The 17734-nt window shown below is 51.0% G+C and overlaps 5 protein-coding genes across 5 annotated transcripts; 2 read left to right on the top strand and 3 right to left on the bottom strand.

The window, feature by feature from the left end:
- Positions 1-925: 925 nt before the first annotated feature.
- CDV56_104099 (calcium-transporting ATPase) lies at positions 926-4208 on the bottom strand (the record flags this gene model as incomplete). The annotated part of the gene is made up of 5 exons (XM_026757718.1): positions 926-1031; positions 1092-1414; positions 1470-3785; positions 3861-4018; positions 4091-4208. 5 exons carry the CDS (start codon positions 4206-4208, stop codon positions 926-928), a joined length of 3021 nt encoding a protein of 1006 aa, XP_026616856.1.
- Positions 4209-6529: 2321 nt separating this feature from the next.
- Positions 6530-7546, top strand: CDV56_103758 (14-3-3 adaptor artA-like protein; the record flags this gene model as incomplete). The annotated part of the gene is made up of 5 exons (XM_026757377.1): positions 6530-6547; positions 6610-6621; positions 6682-6956; positions 7021-7108; positions 7190-7546. 5 exons carry the CDS (start codon positions 6530-6532, stop codon positions 7544-7546), a joined length of 750 nt encoding a protein of 249 aa, XP_026616855.1.
- A 1070-nt stretch (positions 7547-8616) lies between these two features.
- CDV56_103555 (eukaryotic translation initiation factor 3 subunit J) lies at positions 8617-9597 on the bottom strand (the record flags this gene model as incomplete). Its single annotated transcript, XM_026757174.1, has 3 exons — positions 8617-9318; positions 9390-9469; positions 9579-9597. The coding sequence occupies 3 exons, from the start codon at positions 9595-9597 to the stop codon at positions 8617-8619; spliced, it is 801 nt and encodes a 266-aa protein (XP_026616854.1).
- A 591-nt stretch (positions 9598-10188) lies between these two features.
- On the bottom strand, positions 10189-11693 carry aspf22 (enolase acuN; the record flags this gene model as incomplete). Its single annotated transcript, XM_026756956.1, has 4 exons — positions 10189-10984; positions 11042-11381; positions 11455-11511; positions 11570-11693. 4 exons carry the CDS (start codon positions 11691-11693, stop codon positions 10189-10191), a joined length of 1317 nt encoding a protein of 438 aa, XP_026616853.1.
- A 3738-nt stretch (positions 11694-15431) lies between these two features.
- CDV56_102616 (glycoside hydrolase family 47 protein) lies at positions 15432-17696 on the top strand (the record flags this gene model as incomplete). The annotated part of the gene is made up of 3 exons (XM_026756235.1): positions 15432-15930; positions 16011-16655; positions 16714-17696. 3 exons carry the CDS (start codon positions 15432-15434, stop codon positions 17694-17696), a joined length of 2127 nt encoding a protein of 708 aa, XP_026616852.1.
- Between the last annotated feature and the right edge of the window lie 38 nt (positions 17697-17734).

The following is a 17734-nucleotide window of genomic DNA, read 5'->3' as shown; positions in this document are numbered from 1 at the left end:
CTCTTGGTAGTAGTGCGTTATCAAGGTCACAGTGGCCGGCGGTCACATCCCACATGGCTCGCCAATGGCACCCTGTCCCATTCTCTCATTTTCTGGTCTTGTCTCAAAGCGAAAAACGACCTCAAACGGCTTATCAGGACATCAGGCAATTTGCCCAAGGAACGGCAGAAATCCCACTTTTCCCAAGCAGGAAGCCACAGCATTTGCTGCGAGATGAATACGGTTTCGATGGTGCAACCGTACGGAGTATACCCTCACTCGCTCATCCCCAGACTTCTGTTTCTCCGCAGTCTGGGGAAGGATCGTCGGAGAGATTCCACCACTAAGACTCGCTGGTAGCGTGCGAGTCTCCAGTCTAGAGATTCCCAGAAGGGTCGACGATCATTCAACAGGCGGCCCAATCGCCCAAAGTGTTTTAGGTTCGGGGTGACATTCCTCGGAAAGACCGAGGTGGCAGAGAGTTCAGTATCACTTGGCATTGATCCGGTGGGGGTTGTATGCCTTTTCCCCCGCATTTGTAGTGGTTGAAATGGTCTAAGGTTATCAACCGGTTAATTTCAGGGAGGATGCGATTGTTAGCTTGCGCGGTAGGCGTCGCTGGCTGAAGTGGCTGAAGTGGTACGGAGTATGGAGTAAATTTTCCTCAGGTGATGCTGATTCCTCAAAACCCCTGAGGCATCCTGAGGCATCCTGAGGCATCCTGAGGCAACAACCAAAAACATCAAAGTATCTACTCATCACCACACATCAGGATCTAGTCGTTTCGTCATTTCTATACGTTAGGATCATCTAGATTTATACATATATACTTTCAGATGCCTCACGAAAAAGAAAGAAAGAAAAGAATGACAGGACTAATTCGCAAGGTCAATGTCTATATCTAGTCATCAACATGCCCGTTGGGCATCACTTCGTCAACCAACGCCTACGCCTTCTTGGGCTTGAATGCTACCCCATTCTGATGCTCCCCTGCATTTGCAGGAAGAGTATACAGGCGGCGCTCAGCATATTTGAGTAGCTCATCAATGGCCCTTCATAGACAGTTAGCAACAGCTTGGCTCGGAACGAGGACGGATGAGGGCAGGGCTTACACAACAGGGGCGCTGATGGCCAGAACCGCCTTCCATTCAGTCAAGTTCAAAGGCAAAATAGAGAACAATGACTGCAGGAATGGGATATACAGAATGGCGAAATGGAGGGTCATTGACAGAATGATGGCGAACACCAGCATCATATTGTTCCAAAGAGGGAAGGCGAAGAGAGATTCGCTGGACGAGAGCGCGTTCATGGCGTTCAGCATCTCAATAACCACAAGGATTGAGAGCGACACAGTGGATGCGGACCGCGACATATCGTTGGTGAATATTTCACAACCGATCTCGGGGAACTGAGCGGAGCATTTGTGAAAGTGGGACTGCAAATATGAGTTAGACAGGCCCGAAAAGACACCACTGAGAAGATTGGCTTACCAGCTGCCAGAAGGAGATCTGAGGTCCCTCTGGATTATAGACAAACCACCATACGTAACCAAAAACAGTAGCAGCACCAACGTACGTGCCGATGACCAGGTATCTGAAAAGTAGCCAACCACCCACAAGAGGCTCATCGCGCTTTCTGGGCGCACGTCTCATCACGTCATGGTCTGGAGGGTTGAACGACAAGGCGGTAGCAGGCAACCCGTCAGTGACCAGGTTCACCCAGAGAAGCTGGACAGGGATCAATGCTTCGGGCATGCCCAGAGCTGCGGTCAAGAAGATAGATACGACCTCACCAATGTTTGAAGAGATCAGATACCGAATAAATTGCTGGGTGTTGCTGTAGATCGATCTGCCCTCTTCAACGGCCACGGTGATCGTCGCAAAGTTGTCATCGGTCAAGACCATATCAGCGGCCAGCTTAGCAACATCCGTTCCCGTACCCATGGCAACACCAATATCGGCCTTCTTCAAAGCAGGAGCATCGTTGACACCATCGCCAGTCATTGCAACCACATGGCCCAGAGATTGAAGAAGGTCGACCAGCTTGGACTTGTGGCTTGGCTCGGTACGTGAGAACAGAGACGCCTTCTTGACGGCCTCAAGCTTTTCACTTTCTGAGAGACTGTCGAATTCCCTGCCTGTGAAGCTCTTACCCGTAAGGTCCTCATCCTCACCAAAGACACCAATTTGACGGCAGATAGATTCAGCAGTGTTGCGGTTGTCACCGGTGATGACAATCACGCGAATACCAGCGGCACGGCATTGCTTCACAGAGTCAGCGACCTCGGTGCGTGGAGGGTCCAGCATTCCAACAAGGCCAATCAGAGTCATGTTCCTTTCCAGCTGAGCGTACTCCTCGGTGGTTTGGGCATTGTGCAGGAGCGGGTTATCCGCGATATCGTCAACACTAGCCAGAGCAATGACACGCAATCCACGGTTTCCGTATTCGACAACTTCCCTAGAAAGAAGATCATTGTACGCTTGGGTGAGAGGGACACGGGGTCCATCAGATCCCAAAAGGACATACGAGCAGCGTTCGAGGATCGATTCAGGGGCGCCCTTGACCAGAAGCCTCTGAGCCTTGTCCTTAGTGACAAGGACAGACATACTCTTGCGGTCGCGGGAGAATTCGTACGTAGCCAGCAGTGGTAGGCGTGATGCGTAGTGGGCACTCGAAACGTAAAGTCTCTGAGAAGCTGGCAGTCGGAACACCTTTTCGTTGGTAGCCATGTCATCAGTGCCGATCTTTTCAACCAGGACCCTCAATGCTCCTTCAGTAGGTTCACCGATGCAGGAGAAAGTGCCACTCTTGGCGTCATGGGCGAGGGTAGCGCCGTTGCAAAGTGCCATAACTTCAGCCATCTGATGAACGGTAGACGAGGTTACAGCCAGGTTCTGTAATACCTTCCCATTACGAGAGAGGTTGCCCTCGGGAGCAAAAGTTGTGCCCTCGACGTCTATCTCCTCCAGGTCATCACCGGATGCATTGAGGTAAACAAGCTTTTCCACGCTCATCTGGTTAGTAGTCAAGGTTCCAGTTTTGTCGGAGCAGATCACACTGCAGCTACCCAAAGTTTCGACGGAAGGCAAAGACCGAACGACGGCGTTCTTAGCCGCCATCTTGCGCGTACCCAGAGCCAGACAGGTGGTGATGACCACCGCCAAACCTTCCGGAATGGCAGCGACACCCAGAGAGACCGCAATCTTGAGATAGTAGATGGCACCCTTGGCCCAGCCCCCATGAGACGGGTCGTTGAAGTGCTCAACATTGATCACCCAGACAAGAACACAGATGACGGTGATCACCTTCGCCAGCATGTCACCAAAATCGTTGAGTTTCTGCTTAAGCGGCGTCGGCTCAGAGATCTGGGACGTGATACTATCGTGAATGCCACCAATAGCAGTCGATCCACCAGTCAACACAACAATGGCAGTAGCATGGCCGTTGACAACCGATGTGCCCGAGAAAAGAATATTTGTTTGGTCTTGCTTGACGGCCTGTTCATCCTTGATGGCACGAGTATCCTTGGCGACACTCTCGCTTTCACCCGTCAGGACCGCTTGGTCAACCCGGAAACTGTTGCTTTGAATAGCTAGCAGCCTGCAGTCGGCCGGAACGCGGTCACCAACTGCGATGTGGATGATATCTCCGGGAACGAGATCTTCCGCCTTAATGCGCTGAGTCTTGCCATCACGAACCACTGTCGCTTCGTTTGCAGAGTATTCCTGAAGAGCAGCAATTGCCTTTTCCGCGCTGCTCTCCTGCGTGACACCAACCACGGCATTGAGGATCAGAATGGTCAGAATCTAAGTTGGCGTATTCACAATTAGCTCAATTCTTCAAAGCAGCACCTTTGTACAAGGGGAATTTGTAGAACGTACCACAACAGGGTCAACAAAAGCCGTCCAATCGTCACTTTCCTCGAAAAGAGCCAGTACAAAGGACACGGCAGCGGAACCTAAGAGGATGAGGACCAGTTGATCCTTGAATTGTTCTAGCACAAGTTCCCAGAGAGGGGTCGGTGGATCTTCCGCGAGAGCTTCATTGTTCATAGACACCGGTCAGCTTGGATCACTCTGTGCGCTGAGTGTAGAGGTGGGGGAGTACCGACCATTTGGACCATACTTCTGCCTAGATTTCAAGACCTGATCCTGGGACAGGCCAGTGTGCTCCGAGACTTCAAAGTGCTCCAGCACTTCTGCTGGGGAATGGAGAAAAGACCGCTCCATTGTCAATCACACCTCGGATAATTGACCGAGCCTGGGGAGCAGAAGAAAGAGCGGGAGAGGAAAGAGAGAAATAGGAAGAATGAACCCGAAGAAATATAAAGAGAGAACGTGGTCTACCGAGTCAGCAACATGAATGCCAAGTGGCCGGATGGACAAGATCGTAGTAGACCAGGTTAGGTAAGTGTACTCTAGAAAGCCTAGATAGAAGTCGGGAAGAATCTAGAAGGAAGGGGGAAAAGAGATCAATAAATATCCGAAAGAAGGACTTAACAAAACAGAGAACGATACAAGAGAGAAGATCGTTCAACAGGTTTATCGAATGAAAATGACTATTCTGACATTCTGAGTCAAATAAGAGGGAAATTCGTATCCTACCCTGTCGAGGCAAATAGATCTTTGCCCCAGGCACTGAAGGCAGAATGATGCAGTTTGGCTGTTCAACGTGTTCTCTTTTTTTTGGGCGGTGACTGTTTTGCTCACAATCACTGGTCACTATTGGATCCATCCACAGACCCCCGGTAATCCACGCTGAAGGACAAGCCGGAGGGCTATCTACAGGGCTGAACCGTATCAAAACATTTTTATAGACTATCATGTATTCTATGTCGAAGATCTCTCAAGATTCAGTTAATCTAATGTGGTGATTTATTTGATGGTCTGAATGGGAGTTGCAGTTCAGATCTGACAAGGCAGATACAGTCAGCTCACTATCTTATCTGGATACTTACAATCAAGTACCTATGGCTTGAGTACAACCAACAAAGGTGATGATGAGCACAGTTGGTAGATTCTGCTCCTGTTGGATGTTTATTCACTGCTCAAGATAGAAATCTCGTCTATAACCACTTGTAAACGTGTTTCACCGACATACGACCTAGCATAGTCACCAAGCTCCACTGAGAAATGATGATGCCTTGAGGGGACCCATGCTAAGAAACCCCGGTCCGTTCCATGTCTCTTTCGACGCACGTATGAAGCTGATATCTATCTGCACCATGGACGAAATGGAGAAGCTTCTGTCATGATTTGGATAGTAGGATGATGTCTTGTTGATGATTTTGTTCTAGGACTGTGTGGCCTCGGATCCCTGGAGACTTTCCACTGGTAGACACAGTGGCCAGATACAATCCTGCTTGAGATGCCTGGTGGAGAACTTACCATTAGTTTAGCTAGTGACAGCTTTAAAGATGCAGATGCTTTTGCCTTCTCTTCTTTGCCTTCGATGAAATCCACAACGCTCGCGCATTGAGTCTTGTACTTACTGTGCACATGTTACCTGGATTGCCGATTGGGGGCTTAGGCCCTCGATTTGGATGTAATTCCCAGTAGAAAGCATCTCGTTTGATTGTACATGAGCTCCAATGTCGAAGGCCATTTTCATTCAGCAAAGGCTCAAGTCGCTGGCACCGTCAGGACATGGAATTGTTGAAATGGCCATAGAATGAGGCCTGGTCATAATTGCTTCTTCCATTCATAGCACGAGGACTCATACGCAGTGCTGATAAGCACCCCTTCAGAGTGCGACAGACGTAGGACAGCAAGCATGACAGAAACTGGATCTGTCAAGTAGATTCACTCGCTCAAATCAAGGGCCAATGGTGAATGTTGTCATGGCCGTCTCACTGCATGACTGCAGGCACCTGGATGCCTGAGGCTGCCATAAACCAACAAACCAGGCAAACACACCGCCTCACTCTCGCTAAAGCTGGCTGGCCCGTCACCTCACCGATCCATCCCAATCACTTAACTACTTCCAGTTGCTGGGAAGATCACATCTTCAGGTCGTGATTACTTACTTCTTCCATCTCCTCCCATTTTCTCTAAGCATCTTCCTTATCTACCTTGTCTCCTTTCTCTCTTTCTTCCACAGTTATTACTTTCTTCCCTCTCCCTTCTCCCATAACCTTTCATCATGACTTCTGAGGTATGTTATCTTGTTCCAGCCTAACCCCTCCTCTTCTCTGTTGTTGTCCACCCTGTCACCGCTGTCATGATGTCCATGGCGTGTATACACACACACACACACACACACACACCAACCCCACAACTCCATCTAAATTTCATTCGTTTTGATCTTTCGCCTATTTTTGATCAAGTCTTTACTGACAGTCTATTTCTGATGCACAGCGTGAGAAGTAAGAATCTCGGGCTACTATTCACTCCAAACAGATGGCAGGATCGCTGACGTCTTTCCCCTCCCCTCTACAGCAAGACTTTCCTCGCAAGGCTCTGCGAGCAGGCCGAGCGCTACGATGGTTAGTTGTCTTTCCTCAATCCTATCCACTGGTATGAGATAGCCTAATGCTCACTCCCTCACAGAGATGGTTACCTATATGAAGGTTCGTTTGTTTGTCTTGGCTTGTACGGGATGGTTGGACTGAATCAGCTAACCGCCGCACAGGAAGTCGCCAAGGTATGTACAAATCAGCCTCTAAGGTTGCACTGTGTCTAAATCACTAACTCCCTGGATCAGATCGGAGGTGAACTTTCCGTCGATGAGCGTAACCTCCTCTCCGTTGCCTACAAGAACGTCGTCGGTACCCGCCGTGCCTCCTGGCGTATCATCTCCTCCATCGAGCAGAAGGAGGAATCCAAGGGCTCCGAGCAGCACGTTGGCATTATCCGTGAATACCGCCAGAAGATCGAGACCGAGTTGGAGAAGGTCTGCCAGGATGTCCTGGACGTTCTGGACGAGTCCCTCATCCCCAAGGCCGAGACTGGCGAATCCAAGGTCTTCTACTACAAGATGTAAGCAAGCGACTCTTGACTCTTGCATCTTTAGTACGATCTCTAATCACCGTTCTGCCTATAGGAAGGGTGACTACCACCGTTACCTCGCTGAATTTGCTTCTGGCAACAAGCGCAAGGTTGCTGCTACCGCCGCCCACGAGGCTTACAAGGTATGTTGACCCTATGAGACCCACGCGCAGAGCTGGCGCAATATATGCTTGAGCGCTCCCTTACCGGCTGACCTCCTTTAGAACGCCACCGATGTTGCCCAGACCGACCTCACCCCTACCCACCCCATCCGTCTTGGTCTCGCTCTGAACTTCTCCGTTTTCTACTACGAGATTCTGAACTCGCCCGACCGTGCCTGCCACCTTGCCAAGCAGGCTTTCGACGATGCCATTGCTGAGCTCGACTCGCTTTCTGAGGAGAGCTACCGTGACAGCACCCTGATCATGCAGCTGCTGCGTGACAACCTCACTCTGTGGACCTCTTCTGACGGCAACGAGCCCGAGGGTGCCCCTGCCAAGGAGGACAAGCCCGAGGAGGAACCAACCCCCGCTTCTGAGGAAAAGGCTGAGGAGGCTAAGCCTGCTCCTGCCGAGTCTTAAACCGGCGGCTCTCGGGGTTTTCCTTTGTTGTATCAAAAGCCGTGTTGTGTCACTCGGCGTGTCTATTGGTGCCTGCAAGTCTTTTTCTTAGCCGCGTGACTGGTTTGGGCCAGCACATATCTTCCACTTGTTCGGGATCGTGTGGGTCGGGCCGGCGGAGTTTGATGATATCTGGAGAGGGAGGAAAAGGGGCCGAGTGGAATTTATCTCTCTTTTATTTGTCTCTATTCCCACCCCAGCAAGATACAATTGTCTTTTTTTTCCATTTTACCCCTTTTACTAGTTTCCACTTCCCTTTCTCCCCTGTCCTCAGATTTTATTCCCCCAATTAGTACCTGCCAATGGAAGTAGTTCGCTCCTTCATCTCAGATATTGAAAAGGGAAGACCGGCAGGTTGATACAGCAAAGGAAAATATAGGGGTTGTCGGATACTTCACCATCAATCTCCTTCCTCCAAATAGGTCCCTTCCATCGACTGCTAGCCTACTTCTCCTAGCGAATGTGTACATGCGTGCCTATATCCAAGCTTGAGATCTGGAAGTGCCCGCAATCATCCTGCAAGGGCCCGGGAAGTCCAATTCTGGAACCTTTCCTTGACCCCAGGCCAGGAGCTGGTGGCTGCAGAAGCCTCCTTGACCCTGCCCCTTTTCACATCCGTCTGTCGGTGGTCATGTGATGACTCACGCAAGGACTACAGAGTACACCTACCTTTACCTGCCATCTGCACTGATACTTTTAATATCGAGCCACATGGCTTTGATATCATAAAGTTGACTCTCTAATCGCTTTGCAAGGGAAATTTTGAGTGCTTTCTATAGATTTGACCGTCAAAGGTATGTATTCTATCCTTGAATCAAATAGAGTATATTACCGGAACAGGAGTCGCAGGATACAAGGTATATAGGTAAGCATATACAAATCTCAGTAATGCGAACGGGGGAGGTGAGAAATCACTGCTTCAATTAACAGTATGGACAAAAGAAAAAGTGTCATTTAAAGGATAAAAAGGAACCAAGAAGAAGGGAGTCATCCCCTTCCAAATAAGTGTAGCCCTACTTTTTAATCCTCAATCACATGAAGTCGTCATCATCCAGTCCATCGTCATCATAAGATGTGGCATCAATCTTGTTGTCTCTGCTAGCAACGAGAGAAACCTTGGTCTTGGCCGCCTTGGTCTTCTTGTTGCCTTTGTCGGCGGCACGCTCCTCCCTCATCTTCTCGTTGCTGATAGTGGTAAGGGCACTGGCAATCTTCTTGACATCACTGCTGTTGAGCTCCTTGACAAGCTGCTTGCTGAACTCCAGCGCCCACAGGGCGTACTGGGGCTTCTTCGAGTGCGCCGTCAACAGCGGGATCAGGGTGCTGGTCAGCCGGGCGAACTGGTCCTTGGTCGTGGGCTTGAACAGCGGCATGGCGGAGAGGTCGACGGCCTGCGTGGGATCCGCCGAGTCGCTGACGACGATTGCCTTGGGCGCCCCCCGGTTGCGGTTCAGATCGATGTCGTCGAACAGGTCCTGCGCGTGCTTGAGGTCACCCTCCTTCTCCGTGCGGCGCAGGCGGGCCCGCTTCTCCGCCTCGTCCTCTTCGCTGTCGTCGCTCTGGTTCGCCTCGGCGAGTTTCCGTCGCTCCTCCCTGTGCTCTTCTATCCGCTGGGCTTTGCTCTTCTTCTTCGCGGCCGCCTCGGCTTCAGCCTTGGCCGCCGCCGCCGCCGCCTTTGCGGCCTTTTCCCGCTCTACTTCGGAGTCTTCGGCGGCGTCCCACGAGTCGAGGACCTGTGCAGTCATAGAGGGTTAGTATATCTTGAACCAGCAAGCAAGGTGTATAGATCACGGAGTAATCCCACATCTTCTTCCTCCTCGTCGTCGAACTTGCGTCTGGCCACAACAGGGGGAGGAGGGGGCGAGCTGCTATCTTCCTCATCGTCTAAAATTCAAGATCAGCATCTCTCTCAAGTTAACAAGATAGAACGTCTCTGTCTGCAAGAACCTGGGATCGCGATATGCAGACTTGCAGATTTCAAGATATCACGTACCCCACTTCGAAGGCGCCATGGCGGGCAAAAGTCGTCAAAAAAATGTCCACTAATGCGACAACGTTCACGAGCCTTGCTGCGTCGATGCCCGGAAGCTGGTTCAGCAGGATCTGCCGTGTTTGAACGGGGTAGACTGTCGTGGCGAAGACCGACGATGATTTTTCTGAACGGACACAGACAGAATCTCGCTGCAGCCACAACAACTTCACAATGAATTCTTGCAGTGGGGCATGTGAATTGTCACGTGATACCCTAACATTGATGCCCGATACGTTGTTCCGAGTCGTACCTTGGTAATCTTTGCTGCCTTGGAGATTGCTAGAACCCTCACAACGCTTGGGCTACGTTCTTACGTGAACAAATACTTTACTGCGGACGTATTAAGTTGGATGCATTTTTCATTAAGCCACTATATAGTGTAGGCTGATCATATCATCATCATAACTCTTTATCGAACAGCATTTGGGACGGGCTGGCAACTCTTATTCAGCCTGGCAATGCTGTCATTTTTCGAAGCCCGCAAGGGGTCTGAGTCCAATCGTCATTTTTGATGCGTGTCGGATTGGGTTGAGAGCCTTGTGTGTGTAGATTATAGGATTCGCAGCTGCATTTACAGGTTGACGGCAGTGCGGAACTTGGAACCAGCGTAGACGGCGTTCTCGCCAAGCTCCTCCTCGATACGGAGGATCTGGTTCAGCTTAGCCAGACGCTCGGAACGGGCAGGAGCACCGGTCTTGATCTGGCCAGAGCGCAGACCGACGGCAATGTCGGCGATAGTGACGTCCTCAGTCTCACCGGAGCGGTGGGAGACCATGACACCCCAGTTGTCGGCGTAGGAGTCCTTGGCAGCCTGGATGGACTCGGTGAGGGTACCGATCTGGTTGACCTTGAGGAGGAGGGCGTTGCAGGACTTGAGCTCGATGGCCTTCTTGATACGCTCAGGGTTGGTAACGGTCAAGTCATCACCGACAATCTGGAAGTCGGAGGTCTTGTAGAAGTAGCTCCAGGCCTCCCAGTCATCCTCAGCGAAGGGGTCCTCAATGCTGACGATGGGGTACTTGGCAGCAAGGGACTTGTACAGGTCGGCAAGCTGCTCGTAAGTGAGCCACTTGGACGAGTCGCTCTCGGGGTTCTTGAAGTCAAGGTCGTACTTCTTGACGTCGGCCTTGTAGAACTCGCTGGAGGCAACGTCCATGGCGATCTTGATCTGGCCGGTGTAGCCAGCCTGCTCGATGGCCTCGGTGATCAGGTCGAGAGCCTCCTCGGCAGTCTGAATATCGGGAGCAACACCACCCTCGTCACCAACGTTACCAGCGGACTGGCCGTACTTCTTCTTGGCCAGAGACTTCAGCTTCTGGTAGACCTCGGCACCCTGGCGGAGGGCCTCGGAGAAAGAGGGAGCGGAGCTATTGGTCATAGTCAGGAATTGATCAAAGGAACCAATCCACCTCAGGCAGACTTACTCAGGGACGATCATGAACTCCTGGAAAGCGAGGCGACCACCGGCGTGAGAACCACCGTTCAGGACGTTCTGGAAGGGAACGGGGAGGACATAGGGCTTCTTGGTACCAGCGAGGTCGGAGATATGAGCGTAGAGAGGGACACCCTTCTCAGCAGCACCAGCCTTAGCGACAGCCAAGCTGACACCGAGGATGGCATTGGCACCGAGGTTGGACTTGTTGGCAGTTCCGTCAAGCTTGTTGAGGAACTCGTCAACCTTGGACTGGTCCTTCACATCGATGTTCTCCTTGATGAGAGCAGGGCCAATGGTCTCGTTGACATTCTTGACAGCCTTGAGGACACCTATTGATCACATTGGCATCAGCGAGACATTCTTTTCGGGGATAATATCATAATCAAGTAGATCAAGGCTTACCCTTGCCGCCCCAGTGGGTCTTGTCGCCGTCACGAAGCTCGTGAGCCTCGTGCTGGCCTATGTCTTCGTCAGCACTCTGAGGGTTTTGAAAACGCTTAGTTTCAAGAGAACAAACCAGTGGAAGCTCCAGAAGGAACAATAGCACGGTGCAGACCAGTCTCAGTGACAACGTCCACCTCAACGGTGGGGTTACCACGAGAGTCGTAGACGGAACGAGCGTGGATCTTGGAGATAGGCATTCTGACGAGCTGATTAAGAGGTCAGTTGGATGGAAATCAAGAGAGAAAAAAGACCACAGGAAGTGAGAGGACTGGACAGCTGTTATAGAGGGAAAAAGCCAGTTACGGGGTGTTGGGTGTGTGACTAGCAGCGGGGGGATTCTCTTCACCGATGACCCAAATTGAGTGAGTGGATGGGAGAATCGGTATGAGAGGCAAGTGATGCTGATCCAATCAATTGCAAACTACACTCACGGTGACTCAAGAGGACAAATTAACAGGGGGCAGAAGACTCAAAGGACGTAATTCCAGTATGATCAGACTTGATGTGGAAGGCCCAATTCCTCTTGGTGATGAAGAAGAGCGATGGAGGGGTCAACAGCACAGATGTGGAATGGTGGGGTAGATAGATGTTAATGATCTCAGAGGGGGGGAGCCCTGAACTTTACTTACATTTCAGACGGTAATGAGGAAGAGAGGATAACTGGAGACTATGAGGAGCAAATGAAAAGAAAGTTCAAAAGGCAATCGATCTTCTGAAGTTGGAATCTCGTCTACTTGTAGTTATGCCAATGATTGTACCCCGGGTAAAGCTCATGGTCGAAGCTCCGAATCTTCCCAACATGACGGTGGGGCAGCGAATCGTCCTGCTTCTCTCGCTGGCTGAGGCCTCTCCTTTGCACCGTTTCAATTGTAACTCTCCAGCGAGATCTCCCGCTTTCCCTCGGGGCAAGGCGGGTGAGAGTTGAGACGGTGATGCTCATGTTTTAGACTTGCGAATAAGAGCAGCAGAGTGCCGGACATGGTGGAGTACTGTATCTTCTTATTTGACAATTTCGGATAACTATGAAGGGGTATGTGCTACTGCTGAGGAAATAGATCAGATGTACTCTATTGTATGCATCTATCTCTCTAGATATGTATGCATTGAATCTACGGAGTATACACATCAGGCTCAATTGTACAGGTAGAAGAAAATGTTGTTAGCCATTCATTGCCTATCTACACTACTTCTGTTAGCCCGTTACATCTCAGCGATCATAAATCAACAGGCAAAGTATCGTGCTCCTGATCAGAACCTAAGTGCACCAAGCCAGCAGAGAATACTAAGGCATCTGTCTATGTTGTCTGGAAACTTCCATCCGTTGTGATTGCGTAATGGTAAAAGGACAGAAAATAGACACCTTGAAGCCTGAATACTCAGAATACTCGGTGCCTTATGGCCTTGTGGCATTGTAACTTTCACGTGATTGCAATGTCATAGGTATAGGTCATGTGATCTATGAGTGGTTGCTCCGTGAGCTCTCAACAGCTCGACCAAGCTGGAGTAGCGAGATCAGATACCCCATAATCATCACCCTTCTTTTGTACTCGTTGCATTGCAACTTTCCAAAAAAACACATTCTTCATCTTTAAGGTTATTTCTTGAATTCATTAGCATCCGTGAAATCCTAACCCCCGTGCTTCGCCCTTACAACGATGAACGGCGCAAGCGACCCTGAGAGAGAGCAGGCGCTCGAGGATTACAAGAAGAGCCTACTAGAGCTTCGAGAATGGGAAGCTAAGCTCAAGACTCTGCGTATGGGCATCAAGGACCTGCAGAGAGAGTTTGATATCTCCGAAGAGAACATCAAGGCCTTGCAGAGTGTCGGTCAGATCATTGGCGAAGTGTTGAAACAGCTGGACGAGGAGCGATGTATGCCATCTTCATATCCTATCTATCCAAATGTGCAGGAACTTGTCGTCTATAACACGATGCAAAATTTAATATGATGATACAATAGCTAACTTAGGATCACTGAGATAGTCATTGTTAAGGCGTCATCCGGTCCTCGATATGTTGTCGGCTGTCGCTCCAAGGTTGATAAAGGGAAACTGAAACAGGGCACTCGTGTTGCCCTGGACATGACAACACTCACGATCATGCGGATGCTCCCACGTGAAGTTGACCCGCTGGTGTATAACATGTCGTTGGAGGACCCCGGTCAAATCAACTTCGCGGGTATCGGTGGTCTGAACGATCAAATCAGAGAGCTGCGAGAAGTGATCGAGCTGCCGTTGAAGAACCCCGAACTATTTCAGAGGGTTGGTATCAAGCCGCCCAAGGGTGTATTACTCTACGGCCCTCCCGGTACCGGAAAGACATTACTGGCACGAGCCGTGGCAAGTTCGATGGAAACCAATTTTCTGAAAGGTAGGCACATTTCTGTCGTCTTCTTGTCGCAGCTGCTGATCCTGGTATAGTCGTCTCGTCGGCTATCGTCGACAAGTACATTGGTGAATCTGCGCGGTTAATAAGAGAGATGTTCGGTTATGCAAAGGAACACGAGCCCTGTATCATCTTCATGGACGAAATTGATGCTATCGGTGGCAGACGTTTCTCTGAGGGTACCTCGGCCGACAGAGAAATCCAGAGAACACTGATGGAGCTTTTGAATCAGCTGGATGGTTTCGACTACCTTGGAAAGACCAAAATCATCATGGCGACCAACCGACCAGACACCCTTGACCCTGCTCTGCTCCGCGCCGGTCGTCTGGACCGGAAGATTGAGATCCCCCTTCCCAACGAGGTCGGCCGTTTGGAGATCCTGAAGATTCACTCCAGCACCGTCCAGCTGGAGGGCGACATTGATTTCGAAAGCGTCGTGAAGATGAGCGATGGCCTCAACGGTGCCGATCTGCGTAACGTGGTTACGGAAGCGTATGTCTCATCTCTCCCGACTCGTTCATTTGGCAGGAGTAAAGTGCTGACATTGCATAGTGGACTTTTTGCCATCAAGGATTACCGGGACGCAATCAACCAGGACGACTTCAACAAAGCCGTTCGCAAGGTCGCGGAGGCCAAGAAGCTGGAAGGCAAGCTTGAATATCAGAAACTGTAGTCTAACATCTCGATGACTCTTATGCATGACCTCATTCTTCATGAATGACCGTCGGAATTAGACAGAATCTACCGCAATATTCAAGAGCATTGATTACGGCCTTCATCACTACCTTGATATCATCAGTAGACATAAAAATAATAATAATCCATATGTATATCCAGCAATATCATTTCATTAGACGGGTCTTGCGGTTTCCCCGCACGAATGATTCATTTGATAATGGCCCTGAAGCTGTACCATGATCTTCGCGTCCGCTGAACCTATGGTTTTGGGATACGTTTCATTAGGATCTTATGCTGCCCAAGTACAACGAGGAGAATTGAATACTTTCCAATACCTGAGGGTTGCCCAGAATCCAGAAGCTATGGAGCAGCAGAGTTGGTGCCAAGGCGCTTGCTTGCTTCCCCCGAACGAACTCCGCCAGTCAGATCTACAGATCGGCCAAGTCGCAACAAGAAGTGGCCACAACTACCATTACCACTGTTCCACCACATACTGAAAGACGCGCCTCGGAGGCTAGAAAGGGCGCTGGACGACCTGGTAAGTGCTTTAGCTTGTCTTATGGGAAGTAAGTGCAGCATTGATTCTTCCGTGGGCCAGCTGTTCCGACGAGGCATATTGAAATGTTTGTTTGGTCTGGTACGGAGTACTTGGCGAGCTCAAATCACCGAGCTCGAGACTGGTATCGAATCCCAAGATTGCTAACGCTTTGTCTCTCCTTAGACTGAGCACGAGGATTTGCGGACCGGACATCCTGATAACAGCCGAATTGCGCATTGAACCACTCTATGCGAACACCTTGATTCCTCTCCATAGTAGGTCTCTCGGACAGCTGGGTCAACCCTGAGAGATCGGAGACAAACACAGCGCTACAATGGACCGTAGCGCCATGTCGAGCTCTCCAACCCAGCGACTCCATAGCGAAAACCATTGGCGTGCGAACCGCAATCCCAGCGCCAGCCCCTTGGGCGGATATGGACTCTCACAACAGTCGACCGGGGTATCGAACAAACTCAGCAACTTCTTCGACGGCGATCGCTCGCTCCCGATGTACAAAGATAAGCCGTACTTTGCGCCGCGGCGGACAGCGGTGAGGAGTAGGCGGAGGAAGATCCTGTACGGCGGGTTGTGTGTGTTTGTCTTGGTGTGCCTGTGGTATTATACGGCGGGGTCTGGTGAGCGGCATAGGCATGGGTTAGACACGCCCGATACACCCAAGGGCGAGGAAATGTGGCAGTGGATGCAAAATCTGGGGGATCCGGCAATCGAGATTGAAGGTGGTCAGCATCAAAATATCGATTGGAATGCGAGAAGGGAAAAGGTTAGGGATGCTTTTATCATTAGCTGGGATGGATACGAGCAGCACGGATGGGGTATGTTTGCGACCAACCGGGGCTTTTTTTGGGGCTTTGGGGGGGCTTTTATTGGGGCGCGCTGACAAGGTTATGGCTAGGATATGACGAATACAAACCAATCGCGAAAGAAGGAAGACAGATGGTACCAGGAGGGATGGGTTGGATCATCGTTGATGCCCTTGATACGCTCATGATCATGAATCTGACCTCGCGAGTTCAGCACGCTCGCAACTGGATCCACAACTCGCTACAGTACAACCAAGACCACGACGTCAGCACATTCGAGACGACCATCCGTATGTTGGGTGGCCTACTCTCGGCGCATTATCTTTCCACCGCCCATCCCGAACTCGCCCCAATCGCCGACGATGATGCGGGCTCACCAGGAGAGGATCTCTATATTGAGAAGGCGACCGATTTGGCGGACAGACTGCTGGGCGCATTCGACTCTGGGTCTGGAGTGCCATATGCCAGCATCAATCTGAATTCGTCCACCGGTATTCCCGCGCATTCAGACAATGGGGCTTCGTCTACGGCGGAGGCCACCACTGTTCAGCTCGAGTTCAAGTACTTGGCCAAGCTGACGGGAGAGGCGGAGTACTGGCGGGTGGTGGAGAAGGTGATGCAAGTGGTTGATGAGCAGAAGGTGGAAGACGGCCTCCTTCCGATCTATATCTATCCGGACTCTGGACATTTCAGGGGAGACAACATCCGTCTGGGAAGTCGGGGTGATTCTTACTATGGTGGGTGAGCCAGGGTTTTTTTTTTTTCGGTGGATTCCCTACTAACAGTGGCTCTTAGAGTATCTCATCAAGCAATATTTGCAAACATCTAAACAGGAGCCCATCTATAAAGAGCTCTGGGATGAGTCGTTGATGGGCATCCGCAAGCATCTGATTGCTTACACCAAGAATGCTCAACTGATGATCTTGGGGGAGAAGCCGTCTGGACTTCATGGAAGACTATCGCCGAAGATGGACCATCTGGTCTGCTTCATGCCGGGAACCATTGCTCTAGGAGCGACTGGCGGCGTGCCCTTGAGCGAAGCCAGGAAGTCTCCCGACTGGACTGAGCGGCAGGACGAAGAGATTCTGCTTGCCCGGGAATTGATGAAGACATGCTGGGCGACATACCTCGCGACCGAGACTGGACTGGCTCCGGAAATCACATACTTTACCTTGGACGACCCTCCGAAGATGTTCCATGACATGTACCCCGACTCGACGATGAGCACGGGCAACCGCAAGTCCCCGGGGGCCGATCTGGCTCCGAAGTCACAGCCTCTTTACCCGCTGGACGACAAGACGCTCAAGTGGCGGGAGGACATCCAGATCCAGAGTCAGGACCGACACAATCTCCAACGGCCGGAGACGGTCGAGTCACTGTTCTATATGTACCGCGTGACAGGGGACGAGCTGTATCGCCAGTGGGGCTGGGAGATGTTCAAGTCCTTTGTCCGCCACACGGCCGTGGTCGAACATGACGAGTCGCACGGGACCGACGTCCCTGCTGATGCTGGCGGAGCGCAAGCCGAGACAGTCCCGCGGCCCTCGCGGATTACGGGATTCACGTCGCTGAGCAACGCCAACACCGTGCCCCCCGTAACCCGGGACAACATGGAGAGTTTCTGGATGGCCGAGACTCTCAAGTATTTCTACCTGTTGTTTTCCGACCGCGACTTTATCTCCCTGGAGGACCATGTGTTCAACACGGAAGCGCATCCGCTGCCGCGGTTTCAGCCTACGGGTGATTTGAAGACGGGGTGGACGCGGAAGCCTCGCTAGGGGACTATTCTGTAGTGGATTGATGATGTACATATATA

This window comes from Aspergillus thermomutatus, assembly GCF_002237265.1.
Source record: "Aspergillus thermomutatus strain HMR AF 39 chromosome Unknown NODE_33, whole genome shotgun sequence".
Classification (NCBI taxonomy): domain Eukaryota; kingdom Fungi; phylum Ascomycota; class Eurotiomycetes; order Eurotiales; family Aspergillaceae; genus Aspergillus; species Aspergillus thermomutatus.
Note: the sequence above shows the minus strand (reverse complement) of the source record. Positions and strands in the feature narration are given on the sequence as shown.